The sequence below is a fragment of the Excalfactoria chinensis genome, chromosome 9, assembly GCF_039878825.1.
Source record: "Excalfactoria chinensis isolate bCotChi1 chromosome 9, bCotChi1.hap2, whole genome shotgun sequence".
NCBI lineage: Eukaryota > Metazoa > Chordata > Aves > Galliformes > Phasianidae > Excalfactoria > Excalfactoria chinensis.
The window spans coordinates 4,277,388-4,299,902 of record NC_092833.1 but is presented as its reverse complement, the minus strand read 5'-3'; the positions used below and the strand labels follow the sequence as shown (position 1 = coordinate 4,299,902).

Genomic DNA, 22,515 nt, shown 5'->3' with positions numbered 1-22,515 from the left:
ATGGGCATTTTATCGCTGGCATCGGTCCAGGATCCCTAGCTTGGCAGAACTCCCACTAAAGTCAAAGGAGTCTTGCCCGAGTAAATAAATTAAGAATTGTTTACCAAATCAGATGCCTTATTAAAACCCCATTGTAATGCTAAACAGGCGCAGAAAAGGAGAAGAGAGAGGGAAAGGAGCAGATGACTGATATTTCAAGTGGCTGCTGTGTCTTGCGGACTGTTGACTTTGGTCTCACCAGTTGTAAGAACACCTGATCTGTAATGATAAATGATAGGAACATTTGGGCAGGCAAGAAGTGAGGGTTGTCCTAAGCGTTGGTGCTTATATAAACTGGCCACAGCAACAGGAGACCTATCCACAACTGCTGAAAGAAGCAATTAGTGGTCACAACGTATGCAACTGTCACAGGAAAGTGTGTGCTTTATTTCTGAGCCCAAGTTTACACAGCCCAGGAGTTTACTCTGCATTATAACTTGTCTTTCCGATGGGTAAAGATCAACAACAAAGACTTATCCAAAGGGCTTCACAGCTCATGAGCTGAAGCTTTATTGACAGCTCTGCAGTTGTCCATGTTTAATGAGGCCTGATGAATTGGAAAAAGGAGGCCAAGGTGCTTTTTCTCGAAGCTGTGCCTGGCACCACTTTGCCAGATGTTTTAGTGAGGCAACTTAAAGAGTTTAAAGACATCGATTGTTTAGTAATTGCTTTCTTTGCATCCACTCTGAAAATAGTAAGCTCTTTATTTCACACTCAGCCCTGCCTACAGGGAGACAAATTTTCAGATCATGATTGAGTTATGATATTGATTAGAATCATTAAAGGCGATCTGAACAGTAACGGCGGCAGGAGGTCACATGGAGAGCAGCAGCGGTCACGTTGGCTGACAGGAGAGCTGAAGGCCCTCGCGCAGCTGTGGTGCCCAAGTACCTGAGCTAACCCTTCAGAGGCACTTGATGTCCTTCAAGTGGCATTTCATTGCTCTCTGTGTATGTACTCCAAAGTTCTTTGGCATTGTTCACTGTATGGATCTTTTCTTCTTTACACCTCTGTATTTGTCCCCTTTATTCTTGCTGTGCTGTACACAAAAGCTGCCTCTCAGATCTCGTACAGCAGAAGACGTGCTGATCTTCTCACTGCTTCCGATGCCACATTTCCAGTTAGGTTTTCCTGCCATTAGCCAGTTGGAAGCTTACTTCCCGGTGCCTGCTGTTCCTGTAATTCATCAAAGACTTAACTTTTAACAGCTTGTCTGTAGTATAGCCAAGGCCGAGCTGCTGATTCAAATCAGCCTGTTCATACTAGGCTGCTTTAACGGTACAGTGAATTGTAGGAGTCTGTTCTGTTGTATGAATCTTGTTTGTTATATAGCAAATTAGCTCAAGGTTTCTGAATGTCCCAGCTTCCCTTTGAAATAATTGGAGATGAAGAGGGTCAGCATCTCTCTGAAGCAGGCTCATGAAGAGGATGCTTTTGTCAGCGTTGGTCTGAAGCCATTGAAGCTTACTCCCCTGTCTGACTGATTAACAAACACGTCATTGGCACTCTGCTGCATTTAGCAGTATGTTTATAGGGTTTTCTCTGTTTGAGGGTGAAGTGAGAAAGCTTCCAACTGTAGCAGGCCATCGTCTTATTTTATTGTTTGTTAGAATGATTTTTAAACCTTATCAAGCTAAGGTCTGCATTTTCTGCCTCAAAAAGCAGTGATATTTTCCTCAAGGAGAGCATGGGAATGGTTAAAGAAGATTAAAGTCTTTTCTACATGCTTGAGGTTTTCTGATGTCTGGTGGGAATTGCCAATGAAGCTTCCTTCCGATTTCACACTGTCAGGCAAACGCAGAGTGAATGCAGGGTGACAACCCACTTGAAAATAATTATCCATTGCCCTGGCTGCAGAGGCATCCGTTACCCGATAGAGAAATGTGCTTTTACACACATGCACACGCAGACTAAATTATTTTTTTTAATCATTTTCTCCTTCCAGGGCTGAAAAACCTCATCCTGCTCGTTACCATCCGCATATGTATCTTTTGAAAGCACCTTCCTTTTTTAAAAGGGTTACATTTTAAATGCACTGATCTGGTGACTGACAGGATGCTCATAATGAAGGCTTTCCTTCTTCAGGGTTTATATTTGAAATATCTCCATTAGCACTTCCGTGGAGAGTGTGGGTTTAAGCTCTTGTTTTTAATAGATGTTCTTTGGATATATCTTTGAATGTAATAAATATTAACCATACCATAGGCTAGTAGTACGCAGATGTGGTTACAGTCCAAATAATGGTAATATCGGTGTAGCCCTCGCTGGGTAACACTGGCAAAACAATCCACTGCCATCCTCAGTGACTGAGGATGAAGTGGCACGAAGAAAGGGGCTCTGCTGGGGACAGCTGGCACAGTTGTACCTGGCTAGGGAGAACTTCATTTTCAGTGCCATCAGTGTGGGTCTCTTGAAATCCTATGTTTACTTTCAAGGCATTAAGTGTCAGAACCGTGTGCTGAGGTGCTTTTTGGTTTGCTTTGTGGTGTTCTTCTATTTCTGTATGACACAGTAGCTTACCGTGCTTACTCAGGTTGGCCAAAGTGAAGCCCACTGCTTTCATCTTTAATGCTTTGTTTACAGGGCATCTGAGAATAGGAACAACAAACTTCTATTCACCTATAGCTTTAGCAAGTAAAGGCTGTCAGCACTGCAGTTGTCACAGGGGGTGAAACCTCTCTCTGCAGGCTGCTCTGAAAGTCTGCTCAGCGTTTGGGGCTGCTGTGGGCAGTGGGCTTCTGGCTTTAGTGGGGAGCATGTCTGTTCATACTGTGGGACAGCAGAGTCTCTCAGGAGCTGTTTCGCCTGGAATCATTTATTTCTCTTCTCCTTTCACAGCCCTTTAATCCACGCCTTCTAACCATGCACTGTTGCTGAACTAAATTAACTGGTTTAGTGAAGACAGTATTCTCTATGTCAAACAAGTCTGTCTGGTCTGGATGTAGAAAACTGTAATTGAATTTACTGCATACACCCACAGAGGCTTTCAGAGAAGCACCATGCTGGGCAGATCGGTAATAAAAAAGGGTGATGTAAAACCAGTGATATTAAAACCTTTGTCGTAGCCATTTGAATGGAGTTCCCCAGCACAGCGCACCTGCACTCTGCCCTCAGATCTCAGGGCAGCTGTTCCTGTGGGCTTGGCCGCAGCCGGCAGGGCAGTGGCTGTGTGCCTGGCAGGCTGTGCCCGTCTGTCTGAGGGCTTGCAGCAGCAGCAGTCCCAGCACAGCTCTGTGGTACATGCAGTCTGTTGGGCAGGAGGCTCTGTCCTTTGGCTTGGTGGCTTGGCGGGGCTCACTGCGTGTGGTACCTTCCCTTTGCAGGTGAGGTTGGTCCCTGAGGGCAACTGTTCTGTAGTCTGAACGTGATTCTCGTGCAAATAATCAGGTGACAGTCACAGAAATGGCCTGTGCTGTATGGGTGCTCCCTCAGTCTTGCAGCATGAAGCAGGGCTCCTGTTTGAGCCTCCCCAGGCTCATCGCACCACCTGGGCCCTGCTCTGAGTCAGGGAAGCTCCTGCGGCCTGCCCGGAGAGACCTGTCATCCACAGAGATGGCACTGATAAGGTGGCACGGAGGTGTCTTGTGATCTGGCAGGAAGCAGGGAGCCGGTCAGGTGATGATTCCTATCTTTGTCAGGGATTTCGACAGCCTTGTGTCAGCCTTGCAGGGGCTTGCAGGAGGCCTCTGGCTGGGAGTGGGACCTGAGTGCCTCGTAGGATTGGAGGGAGGGGGAAATAGTGGTGGATGAAAAATGCAGCCTGAGACTGTAGTAAGGGTGCTAAAATGCATCAGTCCTTTTAGTACAAGTTAGTGCTTGTGCCATTAACTCCTTAAAAACTGTATTCTTCCTGAATGCTCGTTTGGCAGGGGGTATTGCCAGCCAGCCAGATCTGTCTGTCCGTCTGTAAAGAGACAAATAGATGCAAAGCCTATAGCTTATTGCAGCAAGAGAAAGCCAAACACAATCTGCATTGCACAATGCATTTAAGTAAATCTAATGGGAGGGTTGAGGAAGATAGCAAGATTAGCTTGACAAAGATTTGTTGCTGAACAGACTCTTCAGTTCCCCAAGCCCAGACACACTGAACTTGCTCCACCCCAGACCTTCCATTTGCTTCGTGGCTCAGCTGATTTTGATGGCTTTATTGTGAAGCAAGGTTTGTGGAGCTCTAAGAGGGAATAAAATGAAAAACCTCCATTCTCTCTGTTCCCCTGTGCCTGCTTGCAGTGCTGGTGGATGGGCAGCTGAAAGAGTTTGCTCTCAGCCACCCATGTCATACCCTGTCCTCTTTGTGATCCCCATGCCAGAACATGTCCCTCTCTGTATGTCCCTCATGCAGGTCCCTCTCAGTGCTGCTTTGCTGGTGCCTGCAGCCTCCCATGGCCACGAAAGGGTTTTCTTCTCCTCTGGCAGCAGCTCTGTTGTCAGAAACAAAGCAAATCCTGATCACTATTGAAGGAGCAGATACGCCCTGTGTTTCAACATCTGAAACCAGGCCCATCAATCTGAAACTGTTCCCCACTCCCAGTGCCAGCAGCTCCATTAACAACGATGCTCCAGAAAGAAAGGAAATTGCTTTTCCCCTCGCTGCCGTGTCAGCCCACCATTTGGAAACTCCCCCGCATCTTCCTTTTCATGCTGGAGGTGGTGCGCTCATCTCTGTGACCTGCAAGCATCTGCTTCCCTGGTTTTCCGCTTCGCTGCGTCTCTGTTTAGACACTGCTATGCCCTGTCCCACATACTAATTACTGACTTTTTGCTTCTGAGGAGCTTGATTCATTCTGGCACATTTTCCCACGTGAAACTGGACCTAGAGCCTTGGAAAATATCTTAATGGACACCGGAGTAAGTCTGAGATTAACCCCAAATCGGCTGCTGTGTCTGAGCTAACAGGCATGTCTTTAGGACCGTGAGCGTGGCAGCTCCCAGGGTGCAGAGCCTGGCCCTAGAGTGGTCCCAGCTGTGGGCAATGCAATAGCAGCAAGGTAACGCTCTGCGAGAAAAAGCTCTTTGCTTTTTCCTGTCTGAGTCTCATGATGTAGTAGCTGCTTTTTGTGTACTGGGGTTTTGTCCCTGGATGTCCTCAGCGTTGCTGGTGCATAGACCAAAATTGAGGCTTGCAGCCCAGTGGTGCAGCAGCAGGAGTCCCTGTTGCAGGGGCTGGGCTGTGGTCTGTCTGCTCATGGCAGTAAATCTGCCTTACAGCCCTGGTTAGCCCAGAGACCGTACTTCAAAGGTTTGGCAGGAAGGGAGGATTTCTCCCCTCTCAAAATGAATATATTAATTTTGTATTTGTGAAGTTGAGCACAGAGAAGCGATCCTTGCTCAGCTGCTCTTGCAGCAGAAGCTTTCATCTAGACACTGATGATAAGTAGTAGGTACATTTGACCTCTGTGTAATTTAAGACTTTTTCCTTACCTACGTGCCTCTCCCCAAATCCAAATACTGCATCCAGTTAACGTGTGTTATGGCCTGGCAGCTTCAAGCACGAGCCCAAGGATGTGATGTAGCCCTCAAAGCCTCCCCCTCTGCACTGTGCTCAGAGCTCAGTCTTCCTAGTAGCTGCTGCTGATGAACCCAGGCAGCCACAATTCCTCTTCACCACCATTACCTTTTGATGGCTTGACCTCTTTGCTGCTACACTTGAGTCACTTTATGGTTTCAGCAGAATTTCACTATTATTTATTCAGTTTCCAGTTAAGCCTGATGGGTGCATTTGTGCTTTTGGCATACGAGAGACTGAGATTAATTTATTTACGTGGTTAATCAAACTATTGCTGCTGCCTGGTTTTTGTTTTGTTTTGTTTTCCCAATTTCTTAACACTGAATGAATAATAAGAATGGAAAATCTGGAATGAAACTTGTAAGAACTTTCCTTCCTTTCTGGCAATAACACCTGCATTTAAAGCTCCAGCCGTGCATAACGCCTAAGGATTGCCATCTTCACTGCATTCTGGTTTGGATGGTTACATTTTGCATGCTTCATTCTCACCCTGTTCCATTTCTGTCGGGTACTGTATTTTACCGTGTGTCCTGTCCCATAGTATTGTGTGTGTAGTTCAGAGAGCCACTGTGCTCAGTCCCAGAAGGGGCAGTGTTTGATGGCTGCAGAGCTTTTTGTGTTGTATAAAATCCTTCATCCGTTTCACGGAGTTGCCAGGAATCATTCTTGTTAAATTTAAGGATAGAAGAATGTGTCTCACCTCAACTGTATTGAAATTAGATTAAGGATCACAGGATTAGCTCTTCTGCATTTTTAATGTACTTATCGGTTCGGGGCCTGTGGGGATTGAAGCATATAAATGAGGCTTGTGCCTGTGCCTGGGCTGTGGAGCAGCCGACCGTGCTGGGCTGGGCAGAGCAGCCATTTCCATTGCAGCGGGTCTCTGCCCCACACATGGCTCAGACCCTCTGGATGAGGAGCGTGGGGGACGTATCTCTGTGCTTCACTGCCCTCCTGCCCCATGCTGGAGCCAACCAGGTAGCGTTCCTAGAAGACGTGGCTCTTTGTCTCCTGCCCCGTGGTGTGAGAGCACTGGTACTGTGGGCTTCAGTATGTGCCGAGTGCCATCTGACATCAATTTGTGTGGGAATTATTGCAGTTCTGTTCCTAAGAAAAGTAATAATACTGGATGTTGAACAATTTCAGTGGGTGTCTGCCTGTGTGTAACGGGGGACGCTGAGAATCTCAAAGCAGTGGTTTGTGCATTTGGTGGTTTGCTCAGGAGATCATGAAAAATGAGTGTAAAATATACCAAATGAATGGTTAAGATTTCAAACCAAATATAAGTAACGCAAGTGAAAAATACAGCTCTTGTTCAGTTGTAGTGTGGGGCTTTCAGATTAATTCAGAACTGGAAAATACTGTTTCTTCATCAGATGAAGAGGTTACAAGTTGTCCTACTGGTTGATTTTCCATCTCCATTAAGAACGTGAAAAAGTAAAATTCTGCATTGTTTCTGCTGTTACTTCATTGGGATTGCCCACACAGGGCCATAAGTCTGAAGACAGTATATGACATCCCTGCAGCTAGTTATAATGTGGAATTTTTCTTCTTAGGTCCTCCATCCGCACCCCAGAACCTGATTTCCAACGTCAACGAGACGTCAGTGAACTTGGAGTGGAGCGCCCCACAGAACAAGGGAGGACGGGAGGACATCTCCTACAACGTGGTGTGCAAGCGCTGCGGGGCGGGGGAGCCCAGCCACTGCCGGTCCTGTGGCAGTGGTGTGCATTTCAGCCCCCAGCAGAACGGGCTGAAAACCACAAAGGTTTCCATCACTGACCTCCTGGCACACACCAACTACACCTTTGAGGTCTGGGCAGTGAATGGAGTGTCCAAGCACAACCCCAGCCAGGACCAAGCTGTGTCGGTCACTGTGACAACTAACCAAGCAGGTAGGAACCTAAATGCACTTTTGATTCCTGTCTCTTACCTGGTTTTAGGAAAGCTGTGGTTTCCATTGAATTCTGCATGAGAAAATGAACTCAAAGTACTCTAAGATGCAAAGCTGGGTCAAACCCTTATTTTCTGGGTTATTTAGATGGATAGTTTAAATTCTTTAGAGCTAGAAGAACTGAGGAGGGTTTGACTGGCGTAGCTGGTTGCAGAACTGTGCTGCAGCACACAGCGAGGACACTGGGAGGCATTCTGTGGAAGCAGAACAGCACAGCTGATGTGGAGGATGCAGAGGGGACAGAGCCAGGGCTGCTGAGCAGCTCAGCCCCTCCTTGGCAGACCCAGCACATGGGCGCAGGTGGGCACAGATGTGCCCATGCTGCTGTCGGAGGGCATGGCATAGCCTGGGGTGCACAGCGCTGCACTTCTGCTTCCTCCAGAAAGGGCTGGGTAAGATTCAGAAAGAGCGAGTAGGTGCTCACTTGCCTGCATGTTAGCTTTCCTCTCCCTGCAAAGTCAATTAGATTCTGCCCTATTATTAAATAAATACCTCTTTAACCTGCTGCTAACAACATTTCAATTGATCAGACCTGGCATTACTTGAGAAATCCTATATGTGCTTTCATCTTCCTGCTGGCTGATTTTTGCATTTCACTCATCTGGAAGAGTGAAATGCTCATTCTGTTTGTACCTGATTATTTCAGATACCCTAAGTGCTTCCAGTTTTTTCAGTTCCCTGTGCTTGACCTAACAAAGGTTGCAGCAGAACAGAGCTTAGCTTTGATGATCATTTACATGACTTTTTCCTTTAATTACCTGAGAATATTTCTTGTTTGCAGATAGCTAGGGTTTCAAGCGCAGGATCCCGGCTCAGTTTTTAATTTAATGAACAGAATTATGTACATTTGAATGTGACACTCTTCTATATGCAAATAAAATGTACAGACTGTGAGACCGGCTACAAGACTGTCAAACCTGTTATCTAATTGCTGGCAGCACCGTTTGCCTTCAAGTCCCACAAACGTTGCAGGCATTCAGTACCTCGGAGCATAGCTTATGGGGCTATGATTTATCTGTAGAGTTACGGAGTGAGAGACAATATGAATATTGTATATTCTGAGAATACTGGACTGTGTGTGCTGTGAATTCTGCTTCCTAGTAGAGGCACATGTAAAGTAGGTATGCGTAATGAAAACTCGCAAACCCAAGCTGTAGTCTGATGTGCTTCAGTATTAACCGTGAGAGGTGTGTTTAATTTCGCAGTTGCAAGCGAAATTGTCAGGTCCCAATTGAATCTCCTTTGAAAACGTGGTCCGTTTGTTTTGTTCTTTACATGTGCGGTTGACAGTACAATGGTACAGTGTGCCTTTTAAATCATAACCCAAAAATCAGAACTGTCATTTTGACTGGTGAAAAGACAGAGTCATAGGAGAAAGCTTTGGGAGAATGCTGTCATATGCTATATGAGAAGAAAGGGTTGGGAATGGCAGCAGGGACAGTGTTTTTGTACTGTGAATGCTTAGCGAAGAGTATTTCTGACTGATTTTGGCGTGCGTAAGGATTAGTGGATGCATATATGCATAAATGAGTGGCATCCATCTACCGTGTGAAAATTCCACCATCTTATGCTTTAATATGCAAACCGAGATCTGATTGAATATGCAAATAAGAATTGATTTTGTTTATTATCCATGAGTAGCAGTTTTTCACATCAGGAAATTTGTATTTTTGCCAACACTTCCAATTATAAAGCAGGCCCAGTCTATCAAATGCTTCAGAGGGCTGGAGAGAACTACTGGTATGTTTGAAAATTAACTCCAAGGTGCTCATTTTCTCCTGTACTTTGCACAACTTTGTCTATTCTTCTGCATAGAAGATCTAAATAGAAATCTGTGGTCTAAACCTATAGATGTCAGCTAAAATAAATAGTACTTGAGTATGCAAATAATCCCATTGATTTCAGTGAAACTACTTGCCCGAGTAAAGATTTGTAAGGTTGGGCCCTTGGGTTTTACAAGTACTGATCTGTTTAATCATCGTAAATGCGTGTCTTGGGTGCAGTAAAATTCCAGTGCCACTCATTTTCTTTCACTATATTTCATTATAAAGAAATCATGTCATGACAGAGCTCTGCCATAGACGCGTTTTTGATTTCACACCTTTCTCATACTAATGTAAAGCAACCTTGGTTTCATTGCAGGAATTTCTTATTTTAAGATGAGAGTCAAGCTCCTCTTTTCACAAAACTCTTCCTGTGTTTTGCTGATCAAAACAAAGCGACCAACACGGAAAATCTGTAAAGTGCTCTGTCACTCTTGCTGTCTGTGTGCTTTCCAACATTTGGTAGCAAAAATGATAACCACGTTAGCATGGTTCTGTAGATGGGAGCAGTGCTTTTGGGTCACGTCCTGGGGAATTTGCTGTCATTGTTTGCAGGAGGCGCATCTTAAATTCAGTAGGGATGATGAGCACGCAAAAGAGTAGGAGATGCTTCACCGGTCTCAAACTGACCTCCCAGATACACAACCATCCAATCTGCAACGAATATATTGAAATTTTAGAGCATAGTTTTTAACGTTAGCATCAGAAATCCCATTATATGTTCGCTTGCATTGGTGCCAGCCCCTAAGGAAGGTGTGCACTGGGAGGCGCAGAGAAAACAATAAGAAATCAGTTACCGGTGCATTCAGCACAACGCTGCAGAACCGTGTTGCAGTGACACAAAAGGTGCAGTTGAAAGGCACAGGTGTTTTTTTGTTTGCTTTTGCCATTTTACTCCTGGAGATAATGAAATGAGGCTGTTTACCTTCCACCTTTGTTTAGGAACTCTTTTCAGTTTCCAATACTGTAGAAAAATGTTTAAATGGAAATAAGCTTTTGCCATTCAAAGTGGGATCAAAAAGCGTTTGAAAAAGTATTTTTCCTGCTTCCTTTGAAAAGATTCTGGGTTTTGTGGCATTTAAAAAAACAAAAAAAGCCCACCAGAATTTAAATTTCAGGCTTAGAGCCAGATAAACATTTCTATCTCTAGGAGATAAGATGACATTTTAGGGATTTTTTAGTGGCGAATTCAGCTTGCTATTATACATGTTAGGTATAATAATAGTTTTGAGGTTTCTGAGATTGGAGCTGCCACTGCTCTTTTCCTGCATTAGATAAAAAAGTAATTAAAAAAGCAGAGGATGGAGCCCCGAGCTGTTGGAACTGGCAGCCAACACCTTCCCAGTGAGTACTGGGGAATACTGGTACCGAGAGGCCCTGCCAGAAGTGGTGACTTTTGTGCCTGGCTGTTTTTTGCTCAAACGAAGTCAGCATTTCGTCCACCCTTAAGAAATGTGAAACGATGCGTGGAGGAGATGCAGCCCGGCTCCTCCATACGGTGCTGCTCAGAGGCTGATTGCAGTGAGGAGCCCTACCAGGCAGCTGAGTGAACAGCTCAGAAATCTCAAGGCTCTTTTATTTTTTCCTTTTCACTAAGGATAATGCCCTGAAGCTGTTCAAAATTAAAAGTAAATCTCTCAATAGAGAGACCTTGTTCGCAGCTAGCTGGAAGCTTTTGTTTTTTTTTGAAGGGGCACTGAACACTTTGTGTGTTACTGAACAGCTGAGTGCCCAGGTGCCCCTCAGCCACGTTGGCTGTCCCATTGGGCTGTGTGCATGGCCGAGGGCTCGGGATTTGGGTCTGGGTTTGGTGAGAGACGGACTTGGTTCTTGCTCCTTTGCTTTCAGGAGTTAAATGCTTGATGTTTCTGAATAAACAGACTGCCTGGTGATTTGTTACCTTGTTAGGTACCTTGGGCTCAGTGCATTCTTAAGTGGACCATCTCAGCTAGGTGGAGAAGGATATGCCAATTAGGATGAAAAAAGCAGGCTAAGTAAATAAACTTACTCTTTCTCCCACAGCATCAGGCCAGCTATTTTCATACCGCCTGTGCTGAGGATCAAGGACTGATCTTAGGAATGTCTCAGGCTCCCTGTCCCATTTTTCCCTTTATGTGCTCACCTTCCTCCTGCCTCCTTTGTCTCTGACCCCCACATGTGCTTGTCTAGCTGTCTGTCGCCTGTCCCCTCTCCATCTCACAGCAGAGCGGTGTGGCCCGTGTGCTGCCATCCTTCCCCCCCCCCCCCCCCATGGGGTGCTCTTGGGTGCCCTAGGAGCCCAGTCCTGCTCCCAGGCAGGAACAAAAGTGGGTCATGGTGCCACCTGGAGCACTGCTGGGAGTGCCTGCCTGGATGGAAGGTTCTCCTGGGACAGCCAAACCGTGGTGAACCCAAAATACTGATGTTCAGTGCAGGGAAGAAAATGATCAGCTGCTACTCAGGTTTATTTGGCTTTTTATGTCATTTTGTTTGTTTGTGTTTTTAATTCCATTAGTAAAAAGAAAAAAATCAGAAATCCCTGCAGGCTGCTCGTGTTGTAGGTTAGAATGGAAGGTGGAAGAAATGGGAGCCGCTTGTTTTCTGATAGCTCGTGGGTTCTACTGGACTTGCTAACAGGGGAATATATTCCCATTTTGTATTTCAGTGGGTCTCCTTTGAAAGCCCACGTTTCCTTTCAAATGTTGATTAGCATTCCTCACATGTTGTGCTGAACAGCACGGGAAAACGCATATAGGGTCTTACATTCTGCCAGTGTGGCTCAGCCCGTGCAGAACTGAATCTGCAGTCAGTAAAAATTCATGGCCGTGCATTGCCCTTGGTCAGTGCGCACTGCATATATCGACTAAGTAATAGTTGCTCAGACAGATCAAAAGCAAAACATGCCAAAGCCAGTAAACCTAGGCTTTCGGTATTTTCTTTTTAATATTCTCCTTTCCTGGATATTTATAACTATCTATAAAGAATCGCTCTGTAGCAGAACATCAAAAGACATTGTTAATTAGATTTCAATTGCAGAATTTTCTTTATGTGGCAGCATGAATACCCTCAGACTACTTCTAGCGAATAAAATTAACAGATGCTCTGAAGATTGACATTGCCCTTCCCAGGACCTGCAGAGGCTCTGGGCGCGTGGGCTGCCCAGCTTCTGCTTCCCACCATTTCCAGTCAGTGGTTCCCTGCAGCCGAAGGATACACAGAGCCCATTCCAGGGGCCTGTCTGCAGGCACGGACCGGCAGGAAGCTTGTGCTGCTACCTGGGTGTGTGTGAGTGCTCACAGCTCTCTGCCCCCACACCCTGTGTCCCCTTATTTAAAAATAAGCTCTCGGCAAGCAGCTGGGTGTGGGCCAGATGTCCAGAGCACGGGATGTGCTTCGTACTTCTGGCTGCTGAGGGTTTATTTATGCAGAATGGCCGTCTAATGGAAAACGGGAGTTGCGAAGGGGTGTTTTTATGTTGCTTTAAGGTGTTTGTACTGAGGGTGATGGATCAGCAGTCTCCTTGTTCCTCAAATGGAGCCGTGTCAAGCGTGAATTCAATAGGGAAAGAGATTCAAAACTGGTAAGCAGGGGTGATATGTGAGCGTGACACTCCGAGTGATTTGTTGCAGCATCTTGCAGAATTCCAGGCTAATTGTATGCAACTTTCTCATTTTGAATCTAAACCAGTGTGGTTTCTAAGGCTTTGCACTTATCTGCTAGACATAATTAGCAACCCCTCCCCTCGTTTTTCAAGCAGAAGGGCTGGGACAAGTTGTCAGCTGCTGTGGGGTTCCACCTGCCTCGTCCGTCCTCGCCTGGCTTCTCCAGGGAATTTGGCTCCCGCTGTGGAGATTTGCATCGGAGGGAGTTACCACAAGGACTTCTGAAGCAAACCAAGTAATGTCTTCTGGGAAACCACAGGCCTTTCAAATAGAAATGTGATGGGAGATCCATGGAGATAAGTGATCCCAGCATAAGAAATTTGGGAATTGTATGGAAGCAAACAGTCAGAAGGCTTTTAGGTTGGCAGATTTCAGTGCTTACTGTGAGATTCCTTAGTGTCCCTGGGATGTCCGCTGCCGGCTGTTTCAGTTTTCTTCCCTGCACCTTTAATTCTGTGTGTAAGATGATGTGTCTGTGTAAGGGGCTTCTCCAAGCTGACAGATGCAAGTGGGAGTTTCGTATTAACAGCTCTGTTCTTGCACAGGCTTTAACTGATGGCCTGTAATAAATGTGCAGTTGTAGGTATATGTGCTGCCGTCTTCAAAACAAAACCGGGAAAACTATTGTTGGGAGGGATTAAATTATTGTTTTAAGGTAACTGCAGCTTTCCACAAAGAAAGAATAATTAAAAGAATGATTGCCTGCTTTGCTGGCAAAGCCGTCTGCACCACCCATTTCCATGAATTTGTATTCAAGGTGGGGGATACAAGTCTCGGTCGGAAGAGGAAAAAAAAAAGTGCTTTCTAAAGATCCTTAGTAAATAACCAGCTTCAGGGTTCAGTGAGCAGCTCAGACAAGTTGTGTGTCAGGTAGCGCCAAGAAGTAATTGCAGCATTTAAATAAAGGTTTGGTCACACTGTTGAAAGGATCTCATGTTTGCTGTGCAAAGCGGGGGTTGCTCCATATCCACCTTAGGAAAAAGGTGTTTAATTTCAGGACTGGTTGGCATTGACCATATTTATAATTACAGAAATTTACTTTCAAAGGCATCAAATTCAGTTCTCAGTTACGGAGGTACAGATGAACAGCTGGTAAATGGTGAGGGCTGAAGGTGTGGTCCTGGAGCTCTCATTTGCTCCGCAGTGTTTAGCTGCTTGTTTCCTTCCACCAGCAGCTTGCTAACCTTGCATCCTGTCTGAGCGCGTCCCTTAAGCAGTTTGCAGGGAAATATTTTGATGTGGAAGGAGACCTGGCCCAAGAGTATGTGTGGCTACCAAATGTTTAGCTGGGCTTCTGAATTTTCTAGGTGCTTTTGCAGCTGACTAAATGAATGGGAAAACGGCCAGAAAGACAGCAGAGTCCAGTCTGCAGTTGAGCAACAAGAAAAGGCTCCAGAGAACTTTATCAAAGCTTCCATTAACCCCCCGCTGATGTCCTCAAACAGGATTTTTTTGAGAGAGTGGAAATACAAAAGCCGGGCTGCACAACTGCCCCTGTGTGTCCATTCAAAGGCTTTAAATCCGCACAGTTACTAATTAAAATGCCATGCAGAGCAGCACAAATAAACACAGCCAGTCCCCGAGTCCCAAAGTTTCTGCCCTGGCTTGGTTTGAAGGGCAGGACGCTGAGCTGACCTGGCAGAGATGGGCAGTGCAGCCCTGCATGGTGTAGATATTCTGTCCTTGCATGAGGAGGTGCAAAAAGTGTGTCAAGCCCATCCATATGCATGAAATGCTATTCCCAGAACGCCATCCCAAGGCAGACTGCTATTTTTTTAATTTATTTTTTGCACAGCATTGTGTTGAACCATGAGGACTAAATAGAGCTGTGGCATGTCCGCTGGATCTCTATAATCATGTTTGCCAGGCTTTGGAGGACATCAAAATGCTGAGCACACGAGTGAATACCGCTCCTTTCATAGAGAAACGTCACTTCAGATTTAGCCCCACGTGTGAACTGGCATGCAGGGAGCACTTTATTATCGTGGCAAGGCTCCAGTGGGCTTCCCCTCCCAAACAAAGCAGGCAAACGCAGAGCCTCTCTCTGCCGCTACTGGAAGGATTTCATGGCGTCGTCTTAGATTAACGTAATCTGCCTTCATTACTAAATTCGGGAACAGGGATCCCAGCAGCCTTAGCAGGGTGCTGGACAGCAGGCTGAGGGTCTATGAAAGCTGTGATTTCTAATCGGATGGTGAAAGAAATTAGAATGTTTTTAGTTTTTTTAGTATAGCTTAGAAGTGTGTAGGAAGCTGCGGCATCTGTATTTTATGCCCTTGGTCATTTACATTTTAAGCTTTCCCGTATGGAAAAGTCCTACTGAACTCAAAAGGAAATTCTAACATTTGTCTCAGTTCTCTGAGCTCTTCCATTAGGATTTATTAGGATTTTTATCCCTGCTATTGAATTCTATTACTCAGTCTTAAAAAGAAGATTGACTGATTCTGATTTTTTATTAAATACTTTTACAGTTCGATAAAATCTCTTTGGTTTTGTCTACATTAAAATCCACTGAAAGTATCCACGGATTATTACAGAGAGGAAAAATAACAGCACCAAAAAACCCTCTTACAATTATAATAGGCTTTGGATATAAATGTCTTCCAGTTCTGTAGATTTTTGAAGACTAAAAGGAAAGCGCTGAAGCTTTTAATTAGCTGTCTATTATTTTTAATTTTCTATGTGCCATTAAATGGCCCCATCAATAAATAATAGAATGAGGCAGTTTCGACTAAGTGAAATCAGAAGGAATAGTGGGCTGGAAAAGGTACCTCCTGTATGAATGGAGTTCTGAGCGTTGTCCATTTATTTTAGCAAACAAATAAAGGCATGATCTCAAGACAGCCCACTCCAACGGCTCCCTGGGAAGATTGCACTTGTCTAGATAACATAGTGCGTTCTTTAAATCTGTCCTCTGAATCAGCCTCCATTTATCTTTCTTAGCATAAAGGGGGATGTGGATGGAATGGCTGCACCCTTCCCTCTCGTTTATCAGGATACTGTTTGCGCACATAAATAAGGCAGGAAGCAAGAGGGACATGCAGGCAGCTCAGAGCTCTGTTCTGCCGGCTGAGCTGCCCCATGTGGGCATGGGGGGCTGCATCTGCAACAAATATGAAAGTGAACTGATGGTAAAAGTGAACCGAAAAGAGCTTTGAGTGCTGTCAGAAGAAATGACTTTGAATTGAAGGTTTTGAATGAAAGTTGTGTTCTTCATTGCAATCCCCATTGGCTGCAGCCCATAAGCACCCCAGGAGGGCTGCTGCAGGAGTGCAGGGGCTCCTCTCTCTGGGAACTGTGGTGCTCCTGGGGTCCCCCTTCTGTGCTGTGAGTTTGACAGTCAGCGAAGGACATGCAGCCCTCAATGCGATGGCTGAGCTGATGTGGGACTGTTGCTTTCCCAGGCTTTGGTTCGCTCAGCATTGCAGATCAGTTCTCGTCCAGGAATTGAACAGAGCAGGGTTCTTTGTTCAGCCTCGATCTTCACAACCTTCCCAGGTTGATTTTTTTACTGGTTTATTTTATTCCCAGGATTTGTAATGGCACTTGCACTGCACAGGAAGTTCTAATGACCACAGTTACTCCGTTTAGGGTTTTGCTAATTGAAACACCTACTGAATGAATAACGTGCAGGTTTTCAGTATCTAGCATAAAACCAAAATAACGAAACCCCTGTGAGAGTTTAATTATGTGCCACCTATGATGTCATCAGTTACTGACACCACGAGCTAAGATTTGGATTTCAAGGTTTGTGTGTTTTTGGGAAGCTGAAGGCCCAGTTTGTCCCTCATCTGTTTTTTCTTTTTTTCCCTAACGATGAACTTGGGGTACCTTTGGTTTCCAGCAGCACTGTGTGCAGAATGCAGTTCTCTTTCTCTTCAGCTCTGTTTATGGTGTTTAATTTCCTGAGAAGTCTTCACCTTGCAGTGAAGGAAGATGCATTCAGTTCAGTTCTGGTGAATGTATCTGTGAGAAGAGCAGAGAGTATGAAAGCCCAACAGAATTTGTGTGCTGCTCTCATCTTTACTTCCACTCAAGACGAGGATCATTGACAGGGTACCCTAGGACCGTGGGTGTCCAGGTGCTGTCAGAGCAGCATCCTCCACAAAGGACACCGGGCTCACTTTCTGTGAGCCCACAAGACATGAACTTGCAGGCTCAGGAGAGCACATTTGCAACCCAGCCCGCAGGTGCTGCTGGAGCCCATCACAGTGTATCACAGTGGGAGCAAAGTGCTCACACTTCTCTTCTGTCTCCATGACTCTTGGCATTTTGATGGCGGGTGATTGATCTGAGAAACCCAATTGGCAAATTCTAACTGCTATTACTGTAGCATTTCAGAAGCCAGGATGAGATAATGTGGCCAAATCTATCTATTAAAATAGCAAATGCTGCTTTGGGAAAATGAGTCATAACATTTATTTATTTATTTTGTTGGGAAGATGCTTCAGTATTTCCAAAGCATGTAAAAGTGATGGGGCAGAGGCTTTTATTTGTCTGAATTTCAAAGAAGCTTTTAAGCAATTCTATACAGAATCTAATATTCTCCCTATGTGGAGAATGAGTGATGAAGGACGTTATTTAACATGTATGTATCATCTAGATATCTGTGCTTAAGTAAAATGTAACCGTGTGAGACTGAAAGAGAACAATGTTAAGATGTGTTGCCTTGGGTAGTGAGCCCCACATTTGCCTCTTCATGGCTCATACCTGGTGGCTTGGTGTGAGGGTGAAAAAGGAGCAGCGAGCAGGAGTGGGTTCTGTCAACAGGTATAGGCATGAAGTGTCAGATGATAGCTGTCCTTCACCATGTGAAGGGAAGGATTGCCCCTTTGGGATACTGATAAGAGCAGAGTCAATATGCTCACTATTGTTTCATTGATTGTTGATGCATTATTACATGAGGTTGAACAGCTGCACAAGCAAAGAGATTTGTGGGGCAGAGAAGCAGAAGGGAAATTCATTGATCCTGCAGACTTCAAGAACGGCATTTCCTCTCTCGTCAATTAGCTCTTCAAGCATATGCAGACATGTCCCAGCTTCTCTGTGGGCAGAAGGATTGGAGAAAGAGAAGGAGTAGCTGGGTGTTTGCTTGACTGGAAGAATGGCTTAGGGAACAGGACATGGGCATCAGGTAGGGGCTTTTCATGCGTCCTTGCTTTGATTTGGTAGCTTTTATTTCCCTCTGAAAGGAGCTGGGGAAGGAGTTTGGTTTGTCCTGGCAGCTCAACAGGTCCCCATCCCACCCGGGAGCACAGGGGGAGCACAGGCTGCTGCTGTGGGGAGGGTGGGATTCACTCCCGGGGCTGCTGCTCTTCTGTGGGCAGCAGCAAATGATGTGGGTGAGATGGAACTGCCCTGGGGATGCAAGTGGTTAGATTGTACCAGACCAGGTGTTTTGAGAGGCTGGGGAATGCCCTGCTTCCAACATCATGATCTATTTTAATGACTAGAGGTTACTGGCTCCTGTTTCTTGCTCTGGTTCCTGCAGAGTTGTGCTCTGTCCCAGCATCAGGTGTTCCTGCAGGTGTTGGCTGGACCAGCGCCTGGGAGGTAACAGAGTAATTCCCAGCAGTTTTCAGCCCTGACTGGAGTCACAGGACCCTGCTTACAAGTGTGTGCCTGATTCAGGTCCTAAAGGAGGGCTCTGAGAACTCCAACAATCTGATGGAGCTGTGTGGCCCCTTCTCTCCACTGCTCTCAATCTGCTGTAGTGCAGCAGAGCATCCCTGTTAGCTTCTTGAGGCTACAGAGTTTATTTTTGTTTATCCTGGGTCAGATTCTGACCTCAGCTGGAGGGAAGAGTTACGGCAGCATGACCTGCTTTGTGACCAGAGGCTCTAAACCTGCTCAGGTCAGAAAGCTGCTGACTAATTCCGAATCTTAACAAATTGCTTATAGCAGTAGAATTCCTTAATCTACAGCACAAAGTACGTTCACCTTTCTTGTGTTAATCATTATAGTTTAAACGTTTAGAAATGCTGCTGATTTTTAAGTGATTGTAATGTTCAGGCAGATTTTTATAAATTGCTTTCCACTGGAAGCCTTGTTTTCCTGTTTGTTTTAAACTGGCATTCATACATACAGGAAATGCACACACAGTATTCTGCCATGTTTCTGTTGGCAACTATTAAGTTATCCTTGTCAGAACATGCCAACAGGATTTCTTAGCAAGCTAGCAGGAAGAAAACAAGCAGTTCTCAGACTAAACAGACCCCGTGCCTGAGATGCAATACAGATCTCTTGCTAAATGTTATGTAGATTTTGTAGTCTTCTGGTTGAAAGCAATCACTGGGATTGTGGGTTGCAGATTCAGATCTCTGGAGTTACTCCAGACCTGCATTGCATTAACAGACATCATGATTTGGCCGTCACGGTTGGAGGACCAGCACCTGAAAACATATTGGTGCCAAGAGCTGGTCCCCAGGAGGGAGCAGCCAGGGCAAGGCATCTCCTGGTTGTACAAAGTCTTCATCACCCTCTTCTCAGTGCAGTTTCTGATGTGATCCATAGGGAACTGTGGTAAGCCCTCAGCTCCTGTAATGGGTTTGATCAAAATGAGAGCAGTTCTGGTGCTAAAACAGAAAATAGCCAGGTTCTTTATGGGTCCTCAGCAGTTGCTTCGTGCCTCCAAGAACTGAAGCTGGAGTAGGACGGTAAATATACAGCACTCTAGTAATTCTCAACTACTGCTATTTGTTGCTGCTAACAGCTGGGGTTTTTCTGCAAGCTTTTGATTTGATGCAAGTCAGAGCCAGCTTTTGTGGTTTGGCAAGATTTACAGTGCAGGTTCTTTTGGGAGAGGCAAGAAATGAAAACTTTAAAACAGAGGAAATATTTAAAACATAGTAATGCAGTGTTAACGGTCTTTAAAATCTCATTTTCTAGCCCCTTCCTTTATGAACACATCATTATAAGCATAAGTGATGTGGACTGGTCCCTAAGTCTGAGAGCTTGTCACTTGTTTTCCTTAGAGCTCAAAGGTTCTGTGTGGTGGAGACTGAAAGAAAGAAAAGACGTGTATTGAGATGAAGATGTTGTAGGGGAGAGTCCTGCAGCTGAGCTGGTTCTTTTCCTGAGCAGCATTATGTCTATACCAAAGAAGGTTTGGCTGCAGAAATACAGAAGGACTAAGGAAAGAGGCCGAGCTCAGCTGTCACATCGCTTCATGTTTTGGCAGCCAAGGCTGTCAGATGTGGGTGAATAACCTTGGGCATTTTTCTCCAATGGTGCAGACTTAAAGTCTGTGCTCTAAGTACCAAGGCTTGGAAGGGCTGGCCCGACTCCTGGCCTGTCCCTGTCTGCAGGCTGGGAGCGGTTCCTTGCCGGTCGTCATTCCTTGGGGAGGGAGAGGCAGGCTCTGGGAAGACAGAGGGCTAGGGAAAGCCTTGGGAGGCTTCCAGTGGCTCAGTTGAGCAATCAGAATTCTGGGTCCTTTTCCAAGTCCTATCCTGGCCCAGTTATCACTTGTACAAATGTTTGCTCCACGTATGTACTGAGATTAATGAACAAAATTGCGATACATACACAGTTCATTTCTAAAGTGCACATCCAGCCTGCAGTCGTGCTGGACCCCAGAGAGATGTGTAGCTGTTATCCCAAGCAGCGAGGTACAGTGCCAGGTTCCAGCTCAGTTCCTCAGATGTGCGGAGGCATCTAAAGCTTGTTGTGTGCAAACAGGTTCACAAGTGTGAAAACCTTTCAAGTGCTCATCCTTATGTTCATATATGGGTTACTTATAAGCTATACATATGTTTGGAAATGTGGTCGTGGTAGAAAGTGTTCACCACTGTTTGCAAGTGGGTTGGTGGGGTGAGCTGCCTGGGCACGGGTAGGAAGCAGGACTGTGGTTTTGAGAAGGAGCGGAGCTGCTTTCTTTGTCATTTTACTTCTCAGAAAGGGTGGTCAGGCACTGGAATGGACTGCCCAGGGAGGTGGTGGAGTCACTGACCCTGGGGGTGTTCAAGGAACAATTGGATGTTGTGTTGAGGGACCTGGTTTAGTGGGAGCTATTGGTAATAGGTGAATGGTTGGACTGGATGATCTTTTAGGTCTTTTCCAACCTTGGTGATTCTATGATTCTATGGTTCTGTGATTTAGGCTGGTAGCTGAGAAGGGCTGGATGCTTTTGCCTACATTTGATTTAAAGCCACTGTGGCAGTTGGGAGAATAAGTGGCTCCCTACAAGAAAAGAAGTATCAGAATCTGGCCTGGAGAACATGGCCTTTAGAAGTGATTAAAAACATATTTGATTCTCTGTGCTGTATATCCTTTTCCTGCTGTGAGATTATTTGGTAATATAATTTAGAAAATGCCATGCAGAAAACCCACAGTATTGCAAAGTAAATATTTGAAGAGAAAACACAGAATGTGCCAGGTTTCCTTAAACGTTTTGTTCCAATTAGTACCAGATCTTTTATTTTCTTGTTTTGATTTCTAAGAGGACTTTTCTTCAGTGTTGGATTCTCAGAAATCTATTTTTTTTTCTTATTTCTTTTTTCTTTTTTTTTTTTTTTTAAGTAATTAATAATGGAGCAGGCTTTTAGTATCTACCCTGGAAGGTAAAAACCCTTAATCACAGTAACATCATTAGTGCTTTCAAGCATTTAATTTTGATGCTTGACAAAGCGCATGGCCATTGATAAGAACAAATAAGTGTTGTTGTGTGCAATTGAGGGAAAAAGGAAAAGCATGAAAACCCCTAAGCTTCAAGTAATTAAATTTAAATATGTTATTTGAATTTAGCTGAGATAATGTACAAACTGTGGGTATATTTTTCAATCAGTGAGAGACCCCTTGAGTAAACATGATCCATTTAAATTCAAATCATGGGGAGTGGAAAGTAAACCCTGCTGTGGTTAAGAAAGCATCTTCACTAGAAGACTGGGCATTGTGTATCTGTGATGTGCAAGCACTCGTGTTCTGTGTAGTTTCATAAAGGGCTGCGTTCACTCATGGGTGCCTACATGCCAGAGACTCTGTCGCATCTATTTATTCATTTATTTAGTTAGTTGTCTCTCCTCTCCCACCCCTCCCCCCGGCCCTTAATTTGAACCGGTAATGAAAAACTGACATAGCCATTTCCATCCTTTAAAGTGCCTCAAAAATGGTTATAATTCATCACTTGTTAGCCTTGGGATATGACTTTATGGCATTTGGGTGAAGTTTTTGCAGTACATCTGTGCCTCTTTCTCTCTCTGTAGGCCACAAGCTCAGAACTGCAGTAATAAAACTACTGGTAGGTGTTTAATGGCAGGTTATTGAGGAAGTAGATAAAAGAAAATTGCAACATTCACATCAGTAGGGAGTGGAGTTTTTTGAGGGAGAGGAACTGCTGAGCTTTGAACTAAGAAAGTTATACTCTCTGCTTTTGTTCAAGGGGACCCCTTTGGAATACCAAGATGCCTCGTCATTCTTCCCTGGGGAGTGGGCTGCTCTGGTGGCACTGCTGTGCCGGGTCTGCTGCCTGCACATGGGGTGGAATAATTTGCTGTTATAAGCAGTGATGGTTTAGAAACAAAGTTTTGCTAAGTATTCCTTTTCAAGTACCAG

General features: G+C 45.1%; 1 protein-coding gene across 2 annotated transcripts in view; it reads left to right on the top strand.

Annotated features, from left to right (window-relative positions):
- The window catches only part of EPHA4 (EPH receptor A4), a 92,934-nt gene that overhangs the window by 41,935 nt on the left and 28,484 nt on the right, over nt 1-22,515 (top strand). For both annotated transcript variants that reach the window (XM_072343940.1, XM_072343941.1), the window contains exon 5: nt 7,102-7,440. In XM_072343940.1, the coding sequence (XP_072200041.1) occupies nt 7,102-7,440 (339 nt within the window). The remainder of the gene's footprint in view (nt 1-7,101; nt 7,441-22,515) is intronic.